At 37.0% G+C, this 19,853-nt stretch overlaps 1 protein-coding gene across 2 annotated transcripts in view; it reads left to right on the top strand.

Annotated features, from left to right (window-relative positions):
- Positions 1-19,853, top strand: part of RALGAPA2 (Ral GTPase activating protein catalytic subunit alpha 2) — a 199,832-nt gene that overhangs the window by 121,192 nt on the left and 58,787 nt on the right. For both annotated transcript variants that reach the window (XM_089516358.1, XM_089516359.1), the window contains 2 exons: positions 7,557-7,715; positions 19,224-19,351. In XM_089516358.1, the coding sequence (XP_089372484.1) occupies positions 7,557-7,715; positions 19,224-19,351 (287 nt within the window). The remainder of the gene's footprint in view (positions 1-7,556; positions 7,716-19,223; positions 19,352-19,853) is intronic.

Genomic DNA, 19,853 nt, shown 5'->3' with positions numbered 1-19,853 from the left:
AAAATAAAAATCTAAGTTTTAATATTTTTAATAAGCAAAAGGAGTCAACAGATATAATGCAAAGTCTGACTGACTGAATAATTGTATCACTATCAATAATTGTATTGATATCAATTTACCAATATAACCATAATCCAAGTTTATGCTCCAGTGACAAAGGCAGAAGAAAAATAAAGTGAAAGATTTTGTGCTGGAGTTCAGGAGGAAATTGACCACACACCAAAACAGGAGTTCTTGTTAATTATAGGCGATTGTGCTGCAAAAGTAAAAAACAGCAGAATCAAAGATTGTAGAAAAATTTGGCCTAGGATCAAGAAATGAACTAGCAGAGCACCTGATTGAATTTTGCAAGGTTCATTGCAAATACATTCTTCAAGCAACCAAAGAGGTGACTGTATACATGGACATCACCTGATGGACAATATAAAAATCAAATAGACTACATACTGTAATTAGAAGTGGAAGATGGAGATGCTCCATTCTCTCTGCAAAAACAAGATCAGGGGCAAATTGTGGCACACACCATGAACTGATACTATCAGAAATTAGAGTAAAAGTAAAGAACACTAAACTAACCATTGTGCCAAAATACACCTGAAGAATATTCCCATAGAATTTAAAGTTAATGTAAAAAATAGATTTGCACTATTAAATCTAATTAATTAGGAGCCAGAAGAACCCTGAAACCAGGGAAACTGCCAGAGAGGAATGCAAAAAGACACTATCTGCAGCCAAAAAAGAAAAATAAACCTCAATAGATAAGAAATCAAACTCTTCAAACAGTAATGACAGAAGTGAACCAAAACAAAGGGTGACAGAAATACAGTCAGAACCCTGAATGCAACTATTCAGTGACTTGTGCACAGGGATAAAGAGAACTACTCTAGCAATCAATGCAGACAAAAAGTAGACAACAACAAAAAGGCAGAACAAGAATCCTCTTCCACAAGATCCATGAAATCCAAGGAAAATTCAAGTTAATTATGGGAACACTATACAGCTAGCAGAGGAACACATTACATGAACTGTGTCTGTGTTGTGTTGTGTTGTGTTGTGTTGTGTGCCTTCAAGTCATTTTCACTTATGGAGACCCTAAGGTGAACCTATCATGCTGTTTCCTTGGCAAGTTTCTTCAGAGAAACTAAATTTCATTTCATTTCCCCCCTCTGAAGCTGAGAAAGTGTGATTTTCCCAAAGTCACCCAGTGGGTTTTATGGCTGAGCTGGGACTACAACCAGAGTTGTAGTCCAGTGCTCAAACCATTACACCACACTGGCTATAGTTGAAATAAAAAGACAGTGGAAACAATACACTGAAGAACTGTATAAAAGACATGACAGGATGATAGATTCATTCAAGGCAGATGGACATTTGGATATGAACATACCATATATGGAATGAGAAATGCCAGCTATGCAAGCTGGGTGCAGGAAAGGAAGATTCACAATGGATCATATTGGAAATATACATTGAATAATGGAATGTAGCAAAGAATTTCAGAAGAAAATCAGCCAGTACTTTACAGATTATAGCAAAGCCTTTAATTGTGTAGATCATGAGGGTGAGCCACAACATTTGATTGTCCTTATGTGTAATCTGTGCTCAGTACAAGAAGTAGTTGTCAGACAGAATGGAATTGTTAGTATTTCCAATTGGCAAGTGGGTCAGGCAAGGATCCATTTTATCATCTTATCTAACTTGTATGCTGAATATATCACACATAAAGCAGAATTAGACTCAGAGGAAGGAGGTTGAACATTGGGAGAAGGAACATTAACAATTTAAGATATGAAGATGACATCATACTACTAGCAGAAAATAACAAAGACTTGGAACAACTACTGAAGAAATTCAAGGTAGAAAGTGCAAAGACAGGTTTACAGTTGAACATGAAGAAAACAAAAATTGACCACAAATGATTTACAAAACTTTTAAGACAGATGATGAAGACATTGAAATAGTTCAAAGTTTTCCAAATCTTGGCTCAGGCATTAATCCGAATGGAGATTGCAATGACAAAATCAGAAGAAGACTAAATTGTATGCATGTCCTTTTAAACTGATTTGTATTTTAATCGATGGATTTTAACTGATGTGGTGTGTCTGTTAATTGTTGTTGTTCCCTGCCTCAATCCATGGGGAGAGGCTAGCAAGATAATAATAATAATAATAATAATAATAATAATAATAATAATAATTATTATTATTATTATTATTATTATTATTATTATTATTATTATTATTAAGACTAGGATTTGGAACGGCAGCTTTGAAGAAATTAGACAAGATTTTGAAGTGTAAAGATTTGAAATTATATTTCCCATTTCTATGTTTGGGTTCTGAAATCTGGACAGTGAAGAAAGCTGATAGCAAGAAAATCAACTCATTTGAAATGTGGTGCTGGAGAAGAGTTCTATGAATCTTGTGGATAGCTAAAAAGACAAATGGGTTCTATAGCAAATCAAGCCTGAATTCTCCCTAGAACCCAAGATGACTAAACTGAGATTGTCTTACTTTGGATATATCATGAGAAGATTCACAAGAATCATAAGAAGATTAACTAGAACATGACTCACTAGAAAAGACAATAATAACTGGCAGGTTAGAATGCAGTCAGAAAAGAGAAAGACCACAGTACAGATAGGTATATTCAATAAGGAAAACCATAGCCCTGAATCTGCAAGACCTGAGTAGACCTGTTGATGCTAAGGTGACTTGGAGGTCTCCTATTCATAGGGTTGCTATAGATCAAAGTTGACTTGACAAACAAATAAATGGTGGAACACAGTGGGATGAATGTGCTGGAAAAGTTCAGTGGCCAGACTAGTGTGAGACATCAATTACAATTCCCTTTGAAGGTTATAGTCAAAAAACAATAAAGATTAGCACTAAGAGCTACCCTTGGGATATAACTACTATCTACAAAGTTATCTGTTGCCTGCTGCTAAAACATCAGGTTTTCATTTTCTCCTCCTCCCTGTAATGTTTCCAACTTGAAGAGGCATGTGCTTTGAGGCATCCCTAGCTAGAGAAAACCTGTCCCATCTACTGCCAAAAAAGTAGTCTCAAACTGAAGTAGATAGATTCTCATACAACTAAATAGTTAAGTTTCATCAAAGCCTCTCTGGTGGCTTCATTCCTCTCCTTAAATTTCTTTGGAGTCCTTTACTGGTATTTCTTCATCAGCTGTGTGAAGTAATTCTAATTCTTTTTAACAAAAAGATAGATTGCTGTCAATGAGCTCCTCCCCTATCCAGTAAAAGAAGCTTTCAAATGTTGCAAAGGAAGCATTCTCCATGCTAATATAGGGGCGAAATAGATGGGTGGAAATGCTACGGCCCCAATCCACCCTGAAGCCGTCTGAAAAAGGAGTGGCAAAGATCCGCTCCTTTTTTGGCCTGGGAAAAGATGGCTTTTCCCACCCCTCTGCAGCCCCATGATGGCTTCAAGCCGCTCCAGTGGCATGCAGCGAATAAACGCTGCACCCCCAGAACACTATGATCATCTTTGATCATAGAATCATAGAGCTGGAAGAGACCTCAAGGGTCATCCAATCCAATCCCCTGCCATGCAAGAATACATGATAAACTCTTTATATGACTTCCAGGCAGTTTTAGGGTGACGTGGAAGCATACAGTCTATAAATGCCATGCTCCCAAGCCACCAGATGGCAGCTTTAAAGGGTCCTCTGTTCCGGCCCATAGTTAGCAGGCATATGAATTGAAAGCCGCTGTATCTTCCCAATATTTCAAAGATGTAAACAATATAATTGTTAGAGATCATTGCCCAAAATCACCCCCACCCTCATTCCACTATTACATATTCTTAAAGGCTATTTGCTGCTTGCTGCCACTGAACTTATTTATTGTTCTGTTTTCTGGTGGTCTGTACTGTACTGACCATCAAAAACCTTTTGAAAGGCACCATTCAATTTCATAAGCAATACTGCAGCACATGTTACAGATTACCTGCAGCTGTGAAACCTATCCAGTAGCATTCACTGTCTATATAGGAAGTGATGGAAAGTAAGATTTTATAGATCCTAGTGTACATGTACATACACTAATATAGTTTTTTTTAAAAAAAACAAATTAGGGACAGTTATTTACCAGGGACATAGACACTAGAAAATAGGGTTGGTTCCTGCTAAATAGAGACAATTGGACAGTATGACCATCCATTGTTCTGTGACAGGAAAATAAATCAAACTTAGACTATCCCCTTTATGTAAAACACTTGTGTGTCAGTTATTACTGCTTGCGGTCAAATATGTTTGGAATTAGAAGCCACCGTAGATAAAAAAATTTCACTATTCTGGTGATGCTTATCCTCCTCTCAATTTTACATCCTATTTTTTCCTTTGCCAATTTTTAAGAATAACAAGCAGAATGCTGAACAACTTGCTTAGCTGACAAACTCAATAGCATGACAGAAGGTCATACCACCTGCTGGCCAGAAAAGCTGCCTTCAAATGTGACCATTCTGCAGCAGGCAGTGTATTTTGTGACCCACAGAATAAGACAGATGTCATAGTAATACTTAATTGTTAGAGATTCTGCTTTTAAAGAAAAAAAATAGTTGTGATCTCACATGACTTAAATAAATAGGCATAATTCTGGTGAGAAATGCCAGTAAACTGCTCTAGAACCAAATAATTAAGAATATATTTTCTTAATTATTTTATGCAGTGCTGTAGTGCGTTTAGAAATTACATTTTTCTAATTCATTTTAAAAATACAGTGTAAGTAGCTGAAAAATATTGCCATTTTTGAAATAAGACGTATTTGATAACTATAGGAACTTTGGGATTTATCTATGTGGTTTGTTTGTATTTTCATTCAGACATCTTGCAGCAACAGTGGAAATGAATGGTAGTAGCAACATCCTAACAGCTCCTGGTCAAAATTATATGTAGCTTTAGAAAAAAAGACAATTAGCTGTGAAGGGCTTCTCAGTTTAGAAATCTGGTTACAACCCCCTACTGAACTCTTGCTCCTTTACTCAAGAAATTCATTAGTTATAGCTAGATTAGATTTTTAGCAGCTAATCTAACTGCTGTAAGGGTTTGCAAAGTGGAGACAGAGCTGTGCTATTGGATTTGTTCAATTCATTTGACTCCAGGACTATAATTGCACTTATGTCTTACAAGGCTTTTTATAGCCTAAGGCTGGCTGGCAGCAGAAAACAAATTGGCAGTGAATACAGTAAGAATGAAAGGGAATGAAAGGCACACATTATCAGTCTCCAGGCAGTGCTGTTCTGGCAGGAAGTTTCTTGGTTAATTTACAAATAAAACTTCGATTTTTAGGATGGGCACTCTGTCAGGCAGACAATGGGGATGTCAGGACTGGTCATTACTCAGTAGAAGTAGCAGCCATGCCTACCCCAAGCAGAAGTTCTTCAATCACACAGACAACTCCTTTCTGGAGCCAGCTGGCTCTGTAATGCAATTAGTAGGAAAAGGAGGTCAGACTATTAGGTGTGTATACCATGACCAGTGTCAGCATTGGTGTGTTGCTTGGCAGGCAGAGAGCAGAATAGCTGGAGCAGAGTGCTTTTCACACTATTTAATCAAGTGGTATATACATGGCACACGACTTCAAACACACTGTTGTTTTTATGAAGTTTGAAAACTAATACATTGTTCACTAAGTGACATATATATTCTGATGCAAAATTAAATTCATGATGTGTTGTGAAAAAGGCATTGTGTTTTATGCAAAATTGGTTTTTTTGCAAGAAACAATGAAAATGAAAAAAATGTCTTTTTGTTCTTCATCAGGGACAAAAAAAATCATGGTGTTTGGCAGGGGTTTTTGTTGTTGCTGCTGAGAATGAGAAAATGTGTGGATATTCTTTATCTCTCTACTTTTGATGTACAGAGTATAGCTGAGTAAATTAAGTGAGAATGTTATTGATAGTAAGTAGCATTCAAGTTAGAGTCTACATTGATCTTTGCTATGAAGATAGTGACTTCTGTCTAATCATGAAACATTAAAAATATGGGAACTCTTTTCTACTTTTAATATTAATATGAATATGTACTTTAGAAGCAAATATCTCCTTATGAACACCTTATAACACCTTGTTCAATGGCACAGAGGGACTACTGACTATCCATGTGTTGTTATCTTAGAACATAGATCTGAGCATAAAAGAACATCACTTTAATGCTCTTCGTCTTTCAATATGGCCATTGCTTTTTTCCTTTTTCCTTTAAATTCTTCTGTGTCTGAGGTATTTGTTATATTCAGAGTTTAATTGGACCCCCTCCCCCAAATCACCTAAACCTCAGACCTCTGATTAAGTTGTGACTGTTTGTGGGCAAAATATATCCCCAAATAATGCAAAACTGTCAAAAAAACCCATGGCTTTTTTGTTTCCCACAACCCCACATTGCTCCAAATCATTCAAAGCCAAAAGTAACATCATCTACCTTCCTTTTTTGGGAAAACATATCTATGAACTAACTATCTTTTATTGTGTCTTCCTGCAGGCCAAGGTATTAAACTAGATGGCCCTTGTGGTTTCTTCCATCTCTCTGATTCTATGGAGATTATCACACAGGAGAGGAAAGTGTCCTTGTCCCGTGCTTAATTTGTGTTATTAGCACAATTGGGGGGAAGATTATCACACCCTTGCATGCTTATACTGCTCTTCTACCATCTGTAAAGAGTAATGGACCCGTCAGTAGGTATTAACAGGAGTTCCCATTAATACCCAATGACGGGTCCATTTCTGTTTACAGACAGTAAAAGAATGGGATAAGCACACATGAGTGTGATAATCTTCCCTCCGATCACGCTAACAACACAGATTAAGCACGGGAAAAGGACACTTTCCTCCCATGTGATAATCACCCATGATCATAGAATCTATTTTTCCTATTTTCTGACTGTTCTATTTTAGAAAGTTTTTCCTATCAAACCTCCTGCCACCCTGCCTTCTCCATTTCAGTACAGATTTATTAGTCATATTGATAAACAATTCTCCCTGTTCTTTACAGTGTCCTTTTAGATGTTTTAAAACTTATTTATTATGAGTTTTTTTTCCCTACTAGTGTAATGGTTGAGGATTATATGGTTGATATAATCCTATGTTCTAAAAACAACTACTCAGAACAGATAGCCTTGTTCTTTGCTGTTAGTTATAATTGTATAGTACATGATAGTGTGATAGCATGTTATATTTCATTTCTTCCCTACCCACTTCCTTTGAAGTTTTTTAAATTGAGAGATATTTATTTGTCCAAGGCATAAATGGTAAGTGAATGTTTGGACGTTTACCATCTCAGGCTTCAGCCTTTTTATATCATAGCAGGGTGACACTCACAATAAACTACCACAAGGTAACACAGACTCTAGGTTGAGTCTTACAAATACTTGGAATGCAAGATGTTTTTTCAGTGCTTTTTAATACACAGAAAATATCCAACATCTGTTCATTTTACTTAGTTGATGCATACTTATTGTCAGCATTGCAATTCAACTGTTGAACATAACTTTCTCAAACCATTTTTGTCATAATGATTAATAGCTGACCAATTTGCCATTACAGCTTCGTCATTTGGGAAATGATGAAATTCATGTTGTCTGGTCTGAACACACTAGGAATTATCGCAGAGGCATTATACCAACAGATTTTGGAGATGTTTTAATTATTATTTATCCAATGAAGAATCATATGTTTTTCATAGAAATCATGAAGAAACCAGAGGTATGATTTTGATCATGATGGGAGGGCAGTATTCAGTGCTAGATATTTTATTTATTTATTTATTTAAGGTATAGAACAAAATCCAGAAGAGATAAGAGAAAGGCAATCCACACATTCCACTGCAATCTCTCATGTACCCTAAAACCAGTTTTGGGGGCGCTGAGAAACCTTCCAGAGCTGGGTTTCAGGCTGTCGGGGGGGGGGGGGGAGCTGCAGTAGAGAAGGAATGGTAAGACAATTCCAGCACTGCAGCACCCACACAACAGTGGATTTAGGCTGTTAATCTAACATAGCCAGTGTTTATAGTATTTTAATATTATAGTGAGGGTTTTATGGCTGAAGAAAACCCTTTCCTTTGAAAATTGTTTTTAAAAAAATAATAATGGGGTAGTCAAACCAAATGTCAGGTATTCTTAAGTTTAATGTAACTTACGACAGTCAAATTAAATCAAAATATGAAATCTCAGTGCTAAAACGCAAGTTGGAAAAGGCTATTTCACTTGATATTAATTACTCGCCATATTTGTACACTAATATTCATATGCTCACTGTTAATGCAATAATATGACTCTAATTTTCAAGTTACATAGTATTTTTTATTCAGCAGCCATGAGTTGAAACCTTTCTATATGCTCTTACAGACCATTTAGATATCCCCAACAGAAATACTCTTGGGGTAAATTCTCACTGCTGCTATAGTATACCAAGTCAGGGGTGATGAATAACCTGCTTCTAACACAAGTATAACATGGATGGGTATTACCTGCTTGAAGAGATTGCTGTCATACATACACACAGCGCAACAGGAGAAATTACCCCTTTCAAACTACATTCCTGTTTTGATTCCCTGCTCAACAGCTGACTCTGCCAAAGCTGACAGTGCTGATTCCTGTTTTGGCAAATGTGTGGCTGCAGATCTTTACATACTTCTTTATACATGATTGCTGTGATAATTGGTTGGTAGGTGGACAGAGTGTATAAATTGAAATGTACTGCAAAACACTTACTTGATTGGGAGAGGATACAGATGCTCCTCCAGATTAGACTACACTAATATACTTTTACATGGCTATGTTTTTAAAAATGATACAGTGACTGCAGCTAATTCAGTCTATGGCTACTGGATTCCTCACTGGGACTGCAATGGTTCTGAGTCTATTTCAGGACTAATTCAAAATTTATGTGTTCACCTTTAAGGCCATTATGGCTGGGATGCAGGTATCTGGAGGCTTGCCTATCTCCACATGTACCAGTCATTTGCCATTGAGGCCATGGTCACAATCATAGGCTCTTAATCCCTTCTATATTTTTTCTGCGGATGGGGCTCTGGCTTTGGAATGTCCTCCCAATAGATGCTCACCAGGCATCCACTCTAATGTCTTTCTGACCTTTTTATTTCTTAAACTGTTAAGATTTTTTGAATTAGTTTTACTCTCATTATTTTATGGTGCTTTTATAGATCTGATTATATAGATTTACTGTTGTAGCTTTATTTTTCTGTATTAATTGCCTGTCATGTTTTCAGTGTATTGTTGTAAGTTGCTCCAATAACATTCTTCAGATCAGTGAATCTCCTCCCCATCTACACACACTGTGTTGTCCTGGGTGGCACTCTCACATCAGTAGAGTTCTAGCCTGCCAGAGGATTTGGGTGAGCACAGAATGCTATGCCCATATATTCAAGTTTTCCAAAGGAATCAAAGTGAAATCAAGCAAGACTCAGACAGAGCAGAGTTCAGTTTTCAAAATGGTAAAGTTAACTTTATCACCCTAGAATGGGCCCGTCACATTCCAAAAATGGGGTGTGACGAGAACAGGATGGGGCTAAGAACGGATCTTACCGCACAGAGGAACGCAGCATTCTACATCACGTTCTACATCCGTTTCAGAGGGTGCAATTTTTGAGAACTGTTCAAAAGCGTTCTCAAAAATCACACCCTCTGGAACTCATGTAGAACGCAATGGGAACGTCCAGCAGCAGCGGCAACGTTCCTCTGTGTGGTAAGATCCTTTCTTAGCCCCATCCCGTTCTCATCACATCCCCTTTTGGAACGCGACAGGCCCATTCTAGGGCCCGTGCGATAAAGTTCAAAGAAACCCAGACTGAACCTTAAATACACTTGCAGCTCTGCTCAGTCAGCAAGGCCTTTCCAGTTAAAAGGGCCCAGCCCCAGACCAAGCAATTGTTGTTCCAGCGTAAATAATGCTCTGCTGGGTTTCTGGGCTGGAGTTGACAAAATGGTACTGTAACTCTCCATGGTGCTTGTAAAGCTTCCTCTTTCACTTGAGCTTCCAGGGTATGACAAATACTGTTCCCATTCCAGTACTTTTTCCAATCAATTACTTTGTCCCCCAAACATGACAAGTCATGAGTAGGGATGCAAATCTTTGTTTATGTCATTCGTACAGGAAAGAAAAGACTTTCACAAGTTTTATCCCCATTGAGGGAAACTGTTATTAGTTTGGTACAGTTTTCTGTTGTGTTGAGGACAGCACAGAAAACAATATTTTTTGTATGCAAAATATAATGTTTGCAATGCAAACACATTATATTTTTATAAAGGCAAAACATCCCAAAGTGTGAGAAATATTGCAGCAGGTTACCATTTTTCCCCAGTGGGCTGTTTTGATGTGTTTTGACACATTTCTCTTGAAGATGAGAAAATGTGAGAGTATTCTTGGCATCCCTAATCATGAGAAGACAACACAGATGCACACACACAAATGCACACATATACAGAGCTTTTCAATTTAGGAATTTTTACAAAGCTAATTAAAAACCAGTATTAATGTTTAAAATACCTTTTAAACATAAAAACAAAGTGTCAATAAATGCCTAAATAGCACAAGCTGCATCTTAGGGCATTTAAGGAGGATTTCAAAGAAGAAGAGAGGAGCAGAAGAGAGGACAAGGATGAATGGGAAGAGGAAAACAGAATGGAGAGAAGAAAAAAGACAGAAGAAGGGAAAGTGGAGGATCTGAGGGGCAAGTCAGGAAGTAACTGAAACAACAGGAGCCTGAACTGCAAGAACATTTTCAGAAACTGTACAAATTCTGAACACATCTTTGCAGTGTGGAGAAAAACAATGATAATCATCATTGTCAGTTTAGTATAGTCATGTTCTCCCCTTGTACCTTCCCTGCCTTGTAGTCTTGTGCCTTTGATCATCCCACAATATAAGAGGTAATGTGAGATATCTAGATGGGTCTGTTTTCCACCTGTTCAGCATTTATAATTTTTGCACACTTTACATAGGTTTTTAATATATATTTACCAAAGTAGCCCTGTGGCACTGTTCAGTATGAGGAAAATGTGCAGCTGCCTAATATGCTTTAAGATAATGACAGACAGGCATCTCCCAGACAGGCTTCTTGGGGCAGCTCTTGCTAATGCCTTGAGGCACTGGGACACCATACAAAAAGAAAATGTGGTACAGATTCAGAATCAGATGATATATGAGTGACTAAAAGGAAAATGCACTTAGAATAATTAGAGCCAAAAATGCACACAAATGGTAGATCTTATTTCTGTTACTTTGTGGCTTGTGCTTTGATAAAAATATTGATACCAAAAAGTTACATTTGAAAAATCAACTTGAATTTTTAGTCCCACTCTAGTAGTTAATTCCCCCCCCCCCAAAAAAAAGTAAAAACTGATCTTACATCACAATTGTAAATCAGTTCTTTAATATTAAAGCGTTTGTATGATTGGTTGGCTGTCATACAAAAAAAAAATTACCTTGTTCTTCAGTCAACTGGTTTCCAGAGCAGTTTACATGGGATTAAAATATAAAATTATAATAAACACAACAATGTAAATAATGAAATAGTGCAATAAAAGCCAGGAGGGCAGATAAACCAAGAAGGCAGACTCTTAACCAGTGTCAAGACTCATTGACATTATTAGATCTAAAAAGGCACAACATATAAAAAAACCTATTCATGTCATGAAGAAAAGAGATGGTACAGGCAAGTGTATACAGAGAAGGAATATAAAGAGAAGATGCACAAGAGAAATATAATATAAACAGTCAATTAATTGCATCAATTGATGCTTAAAAAATTCTCCACAAAATACTTTCCTTATATATGTTGTTTTATTATTTATTCTATTGACACTATGTTTCCTATACAACGGTGTATTCAAAGCAGCTATTTAGATGTATAAATATTATTGGGAAATATGTAATGGAAGGAAGATGGCCATATAATTTATTTATTGGTTTCTTTCACTGATGCATAGTGTGCGTTAGAAGAAGCCAGACAGTGGAAAGAAAAATACCAAATGGGAAAATTAGTGTTAGTCTTCCATTTAAAATACGACTATAACAATGTAATAAAATTAATCCAGACATTTCCAGGGCAAATGTAGCTGACCTTTTCTTCACCAACTACTGACCCTAGAATGAATGTAAAGGGCTTGTAGAGAAAAATGACTGTTTGGCTATAGTTCCTGGTATTTAAATTGTGTTCCCTAATCAAATGAAAAAGCTGCCGTTTCTCTGTCAGGTTTCAGGACCCATGGTAACATTTGGCCTTTTATAGACATAATGTTAGCCTTTTTGTTTGTGTCTAAGTAGAGACACCTGGAGCAATGTTAACATTAACCAATTTAGTATTAATAGCTTCATTATATAAAAATCTCTGATCCGATAGCTGTTACTTTTGTTATATTGCTACAGCTTGTATTGTGTTCATTTTTTATTCTCCTGCTTGGCAACCGGGCAATGATTTGCAAACTTTTTTGTCTTGATTAATTAACCAATATAATTATTGGGAACTGTGATGCAGTCTTTTGCTCAACAAAGCTTCTGAGAGAAAACAATAGTAAGTCTGTTAGTATGAATGCATTCCACGCATCACAGATGCATTAAGATATTCTGAACAATGAGACGAAAAGCTGCCTGCAAAAGCGGACAAAGAATGCCATGCAGACTCTAACACACTGTGCATACCGCCAGGGACACACTGAGAGTTCCCTGGGACACAGATGCCTCGTTAGATTGCAGCTAGTCATCAGAGATTAATTCTCAGCCATTTGGTACAATAATTTACTCATTCACTCATTTTTTAAACTATATCGCTTCCTATGGAAGATAAGTCTTTGTACTCAAATGGTGTATTTAAACTTGATTATATTTTAATTGAGTACAATGGCATTTTACTTGGTAATTAAAATGGAGCAGAAAGGAAAATGTGTTTGGTTTTTGAGCTTTTTTTCATAAAGATGTGAACAGTGTTTTCTAAACTAGGGCCTATTACAGACTGCCAAAATAAAGCTGCTTCGGGTCTCTTTGGAGGTATGCTGTTTAAATGATGCATGCACCCTAAGAATCCGGAAGCTGCACCAAAGCTGCACTCCAGTGCTTAGGAATGGAGTGTGGCTTTGGCACGACCTCCGGACTCTTAGGACCCATGCATCATTTAAATAGCATACCTCCAAAGAGACCCGAAGCAGCTTTATTTTGGCCGTCTGTAACAGGCCTATGAGACATGTTTATTACCTATCAGTTCACTTTACAGATTTACTAGAACTGGGGTGAACTTGATATGTTTAATCTGACTATCTGTTTGAACACACTAAAACATATTATCATTCTACGATAATTAATACCCACAAAGCACACTGCTTACAAGCAGGAAGACAGTCTATAAGGGAAAGGAACGACAATCAGGCAGATTCCTACTTATTTTATATTAAACCACTACATATCCAAAACTTTTTAATGCTACTTTCGTATACCATGTACTTCAAGCTGAAAATCCAAAAAGTCATAGTGATTAGTTATAAAAATAATATTAAAGGGATCCACCATATTATACAATTTCTACTTACAAACACCAAATAAACTAAAGTTATTGATCCAGAAATCATCACTCTATAAATGCTAAAATACCCTTATAAATATTAACAAACTTCTATTCTATAGCTGCTTCACTAAAAATTGCAGAATCAAGATGGTAGTCACCTTTGTCTAGATTTGCCACATTGTCCTTGTTGTGTCCCTTCAAGTTGTTTCCAACTTACGACAATCCTATGGCAAGTCTATCATAGGGTTTTCTTGGCAGGTTTTTTCAGAGAGGGTTTGTCGTTTCCATCCGTGCAGGCTCAGAGAGTGTGACTTGCCCAAGGTCACTTAGTGGGTTTACATGGTCAAGCCAGGATTCACACCCTGGTCTCCCACTGTCTTAGTCCAACACTCAAACCATTACACCACGCTGGCCCTTAGATTTCCCATCCAGTGAACTCTGCCCATGATGATCTTTATTTAGCTTAGTCGGTTTTAATATGTAGTTTTTAATCTTACATTGTATAATCTTGTTTTAAGGGGGGCATTATGTATATATGGATGTATTTTAACCTGTTGTACGCCGCTTTGATTGCCTGGCAAAAAGCGGGATAGAAATAAAAAAATTATTTATTTATTATTTATTATACAGGCCAGATTTATTGTATTCTCAATATACATATTTGAGCAACTCTTTTTAGTTTTTTCTTATTCTTTTTTTTTTCTTTTCAGAAGAAAGAGAGCTATAACACTAAATGTGCAGGCAGTATTTTGCCCAATTGTTTAATAAGAAGTAACTTTGTTCCTGCCCTGTATTTTTTTTTTCTAGCCAGTGAGGAAGCAATAATCAGTCTTGTGGTCCTTTTTGGTGGAAAGCATGAAAATGGCATGAAAATAAATTATAAGCTGAAACCAAAACCATGTTATGACATCGCCTTCGTATGCTGATGAATAGTCAAAATGCTTTTAGCATTGTCATTTTGTGAGATTAGTGCACTCTCTTTTAACCCGCCTTATCCCTGTTGGGATAAAGGTGCGTTTATTTTTAAAACAGGTTTTATCGCATTTGCCCATGGGCGAAGGCATCCCATTCATAGCCCGGATGCTAACCGGGTTTATCCTGTGCCTTTTCAAGAACGGAATTGAATGCAATAAAACCGGTTTTAAAAATAAATGTACCTTTATCCCACCAGGGATAAGGCATGTTAAAAAAGAGTGTGCTAATCTCCTTAGTTTTAGGATTTTTTTTAATGAAAGGGGGATATGAATCATTATTCATGGAAACCACCAAGTCATCGTGGGCAAATCACTCTCTCAATCTGAGAGAAAGGCAATGACAGACCTCCTCAGAATAAACCTTGCTACGAAAGCCCTATAATGTGATTGCCATAAGTTGGAATCAACTTGAAGGCGAATAACAATAAATGTATATTTATTTTACCAAAGTAAAATACAGATAGATCTAAAGTAAAACATACATGGGCTATACAATGTTGTTCAGTGCTGGGATACCAAAAACATCCATTATCACATGCTGGAGAGAATTAGATGTTGAAAACATTAAAAATGTGAGTAGAGAGAATTACAGTACAACTCTACAATACAACTCTTACACATTGAGTTTTATGGTGCTTACTTCTCCATATTGGATTGCGGACTAAATCATTAGAAGATCCCATCATTCTTAATTTTTTATTTATACCAGTTAGAGAACAAGTAGTTGTACACAAATAACATGGAAAGAGTGGGGATAGGTTTCTACCACACACACAAAAGAGTTCAACGTGTTTTTGCAGTTTTTTTTCTTCAAAACTAACAATATACATGTGTGAAATGAAACAACCAGATCAGTTAAGCCCTGTATGAGAACCTTTTGAACCTTTTGTGGACACTTCTTTCAAAATGTATCCAGAGTTGATTTTTTCCTTCTTTCACCAGCATCCACTTTTCTTATGATTTTCATTTTGGTGGCCAGATTTCTGTTTTCGTAATCTCTGGGAGTAGTTGGTGAGGTAGGCTTCTCTACTTTCTCTTTTTCATTCTCTTTTGCTGTTCATGTAAGGGATTCTAGAGACAGCTGCTGTTTACCTTGCTGTTGTAGTCAAGCACACACAGTAGGATCAGCTGGAATAATTTCTTATTCTTTTCTATCTGAAGCTTTATTGCATTGTTTGTTGCAGACCAGTTGCTATAATCCAGCTGCTACAATTCAGTCCCAAAAGTCAGAATTTCTCCAGACCTCCTTTATTATCCTCCCATGCCAATGTTCGTAAAACAAAAAAACCAGCTAGACAGAGAACAAGAAGGAAAAAGGAGACTGGGCAGGCTTTATAAGATTTTGTATGAAGGACCTTCTTTGTCACAGATTCTATTAACTGAGTGATGCCTGTATAGGTTTACATTGTTACTGCATATTCTCATGTACAAATCTGAAACCAGTAGGCATCCTTCCCTTTTCCAATAGCTTGATACACCCAACTTTAGCATTAATAAGAGAAGTGGAGAGGAGTGACCAGTGGGGTGCCACAGGATTCTGTCCTGGGCCCAGTGCTATTCAACATCTTTATCAGTGATTTGGATGAAAGAATAGGGGACACACTTATCAAATTTGCAGATGACACCAAATTAGGAAGAGTAGCTAATACCCCAGAGGAGAGGATCAAAATTCAAAACGCCCTTAACAGATTAGAAAGCTGGTACAAAACTAACAAAATCAATTTCACCACAGAGAAATGTAAAGTACTGCACTCAGGGCAGAACAATGAAATGCATAGTTATAGGATGGGCGACATCTGGTTTAACATGACTACGTATGAAAGGGATCTAGGAGTTCTAATAGATCATAAATTGAGCATGAGTCAGCAGTGTGATGTGGCAGCTAAAAAGGCCAATGCAATTCAAGGCTGCATCAATAAAGGAATAGTGTCTAGATCAAGAGAAGTAATGGTGTCACTCTATTCTGCTTTGGTCACCTGGAATACTGCATCCAGTTCTGGGCAGCACAGTTCAAAAAGGATGTGGAAAAGCTGGAGTATGGCCAAAGGAGGACAACTAAAATGGTGAAGGGTCTGGAAACCACATCCTATGAGGAGAGACTTATGGAGCTGGGTATGGAGAAGAGAAATCTAAGAGGTGATATGATAGCCCTGTTTAAATATTTGAAGGGATGTCATACTGAGGATGGAGCAAGCTTGTTTTCTGTTGCTTCAGAGAATAGGACCCGGAACAATAAATGCAAGCTACAGGAAAAGAGATTCCACCTCAACATTAGGAGGACCTTCTTGACACCAAGAGCTGTTCGGCAGTGGAACACACACCCTTGGAGAGTGGTGGAGTCTCCTTTGGAGGTCTTTAAACAGAGGCTGGATGTCGAGGGTGCTTTGATTGAGAGTTCCTTCATGACAAGGGGTTGGATTCGATGGCCCTTGTGGTCTCTTCCAACTCTGTGGTTCTATGATTCAATAAAAAACACAAGTAAACAAACAAAAACTTAATTACCAGTTCCAGGTGATCTTCATAATATGTCCCCATGTGTCTTGTTTAATCAAATGGATTAAACTAGAAATAAACTTCTGGTTTTCTTGAGAGGTGTGATGGGAAGTCATAACAATGTAACCCCAAACACACCAAAGTCACCCATTAGCTGTGCTAGTTTTCCTTTCTAGTTCTGTCTCTGACTGCTGGAGGAAAGGCTGCTGTCACAGTTGAGTAGAACCCAGAAAGAAGATTTTACCAAATGAGAACCTACAAGGTGTGGATAACAATAGGAACATTTAGTACCTCAAAAGTTACCTTGAAAGAAATAAGGGTGATAAAATCAGAGCTTTTCCAGAAATGTATTTTTGTTATTCACTGCTATTGTTAATCGCTATTTTATTTTATTGTTATTGTTTAATGCATTGCCGTGTTACACTCGTTTTTTAATTCGTGTTTATTGTTATTGCCTTGTATTATCCCCTCTGTTGTAAGCCACCCGGATTCCCAGTTATTGGGTGGCATATAAATAAATCCTGTTATTATTATTATTGATACAGTAAAGGATAATTGCAAGGTAAGTTACTGGAGGCCATCCCAGAGGGGAAAATAAGGGAAAGGGGTGAAGAAAAGAGAGATTGTCTCAAATCAATAGACATTGTATTGTGATGTTTTAGCACTGGGATAGGCAGCTTGTAGCCCTTCAGATATTGTTCATCTGCAACTCATGTGTCCTAACTGGCATATTTAGTGGTGAAGAATCATAGGAACTGTTGTTCATTGGAAGAACTACAAATTGTCCACCTGCTTTAGTATGTGGCAGAAAAGGAGGGCAAGTGATGAAAACTCCAAAAAAAATGTGAGGAAGAGGAGAAATTAAAGGGATGATGAATAAAGATTGCAACATTATATGTATTTTGTCTTTACGGTCTGCCAGTAGCATATGAGGGGGATGTTGGAAGATCACAGAAAAACAACTCTGGATTTCCATTTGTTCATTTTTCAGTGATAAGTTCTGATGGCATTTATAAGCGATTTGGCTATAAAATGTCCAAGAGTTCCATATTTTGAGGCACACAGGCCAGGATGTTCTCTTTTATGTCAGTGGAAGGTCAGAACTTATCCTACAAACACACCATGTCCTGGATGACTAGCTGTTGCTAGCTAACCATTACAGACAAGATATTTTCAATGCCTTGGTGTTCTCTAATCATAATATCGTTTGCTGAGAAGGTTTTATCTGCCAAGTAAACTCTGAAGTTAATTTCTATCAGATGTTTATATTCAGGATGTTATTTAAACAGAACATTTAAAATAATATAATTTAAAAATGATACAAAAGCAATAAAATGTACAAATATAAAATTTAAAAAAACAAACTGTTTTAAAAGTTAAAACAATTGTGCATTAAAATTTAAAATGTATTTAAAACTTTATACAAATCTTACAAGCTGAATTACACTGCATTTATAGCCTAATTCTTGTCAGTTTGAAAAAGCATGATACCACAATATTTTTATCAGCTGCCAAAAGGAGGCCAGAGATGGGGCCATCCTGACTTCTCTAGGGAGGATGTTCACTAGGTTTATATATAAAGCATTTTCTAGCTAGATTCATATATTATTATTATTATTATTATTATTATTATTTATTTGTATCCCGCCCCTCTGAGAACAATCGGGGCGGCTAACAGGTTAAAAATATACAACATATATACAACATATCAAATCCCTGGTACCCTCTGGTTTCAATCTCAATCTGTTTTTCCCCATACAGCACTTTTGCACTGAGATTTTTGCTCCACCCTGTTTGAGTTGGGTCAGACCTCAGATTCAGGATCAGGATCGGTTATCTGGAAACCCTGGTTGTGCCTCTTCACAGGAAGTCCTCTGAGTGTCAGTTATCTCAATCTGTCAAGTCTCTTTGTCTTATCACAGGCAGGGATTACTTCTTTTCTGTTTCAGCCTGCTAATCTCTTGTTTGTTTGTTTGTTTTTACCCAGCCACTGTTCAAAACACGTTGTCCCAACACACCCATAAGGTTCCCCATTTCTGCTTTACACATTTGCTATAGAAAACATCAATATCTCCCTCAAAAAATAACAGCAGCAAGTTGTCTTTCACTTACATACATACATATATATATATATATATTTAGAGAGAGAGAGAGAGAGAGAGAGAGAGAGAGAGTCATTACAGTCGTAAAATAAATCTGACTCCATTTAATTCTTTTTATCGTTGACAGGTACCATTTTTTGGTCCATTGTTTGATGGAGCAATTGTGACTGCAAAACTGCTGCCAAATCTTATACGAGCCACGTGCATCAATGCCAGCAGAGCTGTGAAGTCCCTTATAACTCTCTATCAAAGCTTGTATCCTTATTTAATAGTAATCTGATTTGTTTGTAGGATGGCTCATTTAAGGTATGTTTTCAAAAGACTATTTGGTTTTGTGAATGACTGTGCTAATTAACATTCCATCTTTCTTTAGAAAAAATAGCATGTTTAGATTCATTCATGCTTAGTTTTAAACTGAACAATGATGCATAAAGGATAAACAATGCAAGACCACAAAGATGCATTCAGATTTTCCTCTAAACCTGACAGTTAGTGTGCATAGTAGCACATGGATGTTAGAAAATGAGAGCCTTCCAGTTTCTCAGAATGTTGGTGCAAGATTCTCATTACTCTGTTGAGTAACATCCTTCTCCATAAGTTGTTTTGTTAATATGTTGACTAAAATGATTTAATTTAGACATAACCTGGTTTTATTATTTGATTTTTATATCCAGAGGAAGATTGGGCTGTCGTCCCCCCCCTCACCGCCCCCGTTACAACCTTTTCTGTTACTTGAAAATCTATTCCAGTGGGTTTC

The sequence above is a fragment of the Sceloporus occidentalis genome, unplaced genomic scaffold (assembly GCF_023333645.1).
Source record: "Sceloporus occidentalis isolate IW3139 unplaced genomic scaffold, rSceOcc1.0.p SCAF_3, whole genome shotgun sequence".
NCBI classification, from domain to species: Eukaryota; Metazoa; Chordata; class Lepidosauria; order Squamata; family Phrynosomatidae; genus Sceloporus; species Sceloporus occidentalis.
The sequence above is the reverse complement of the archived record's forward strand: the minus strand, read 5'-3'. Positions and strand labels throughout refer to the sequence as shown.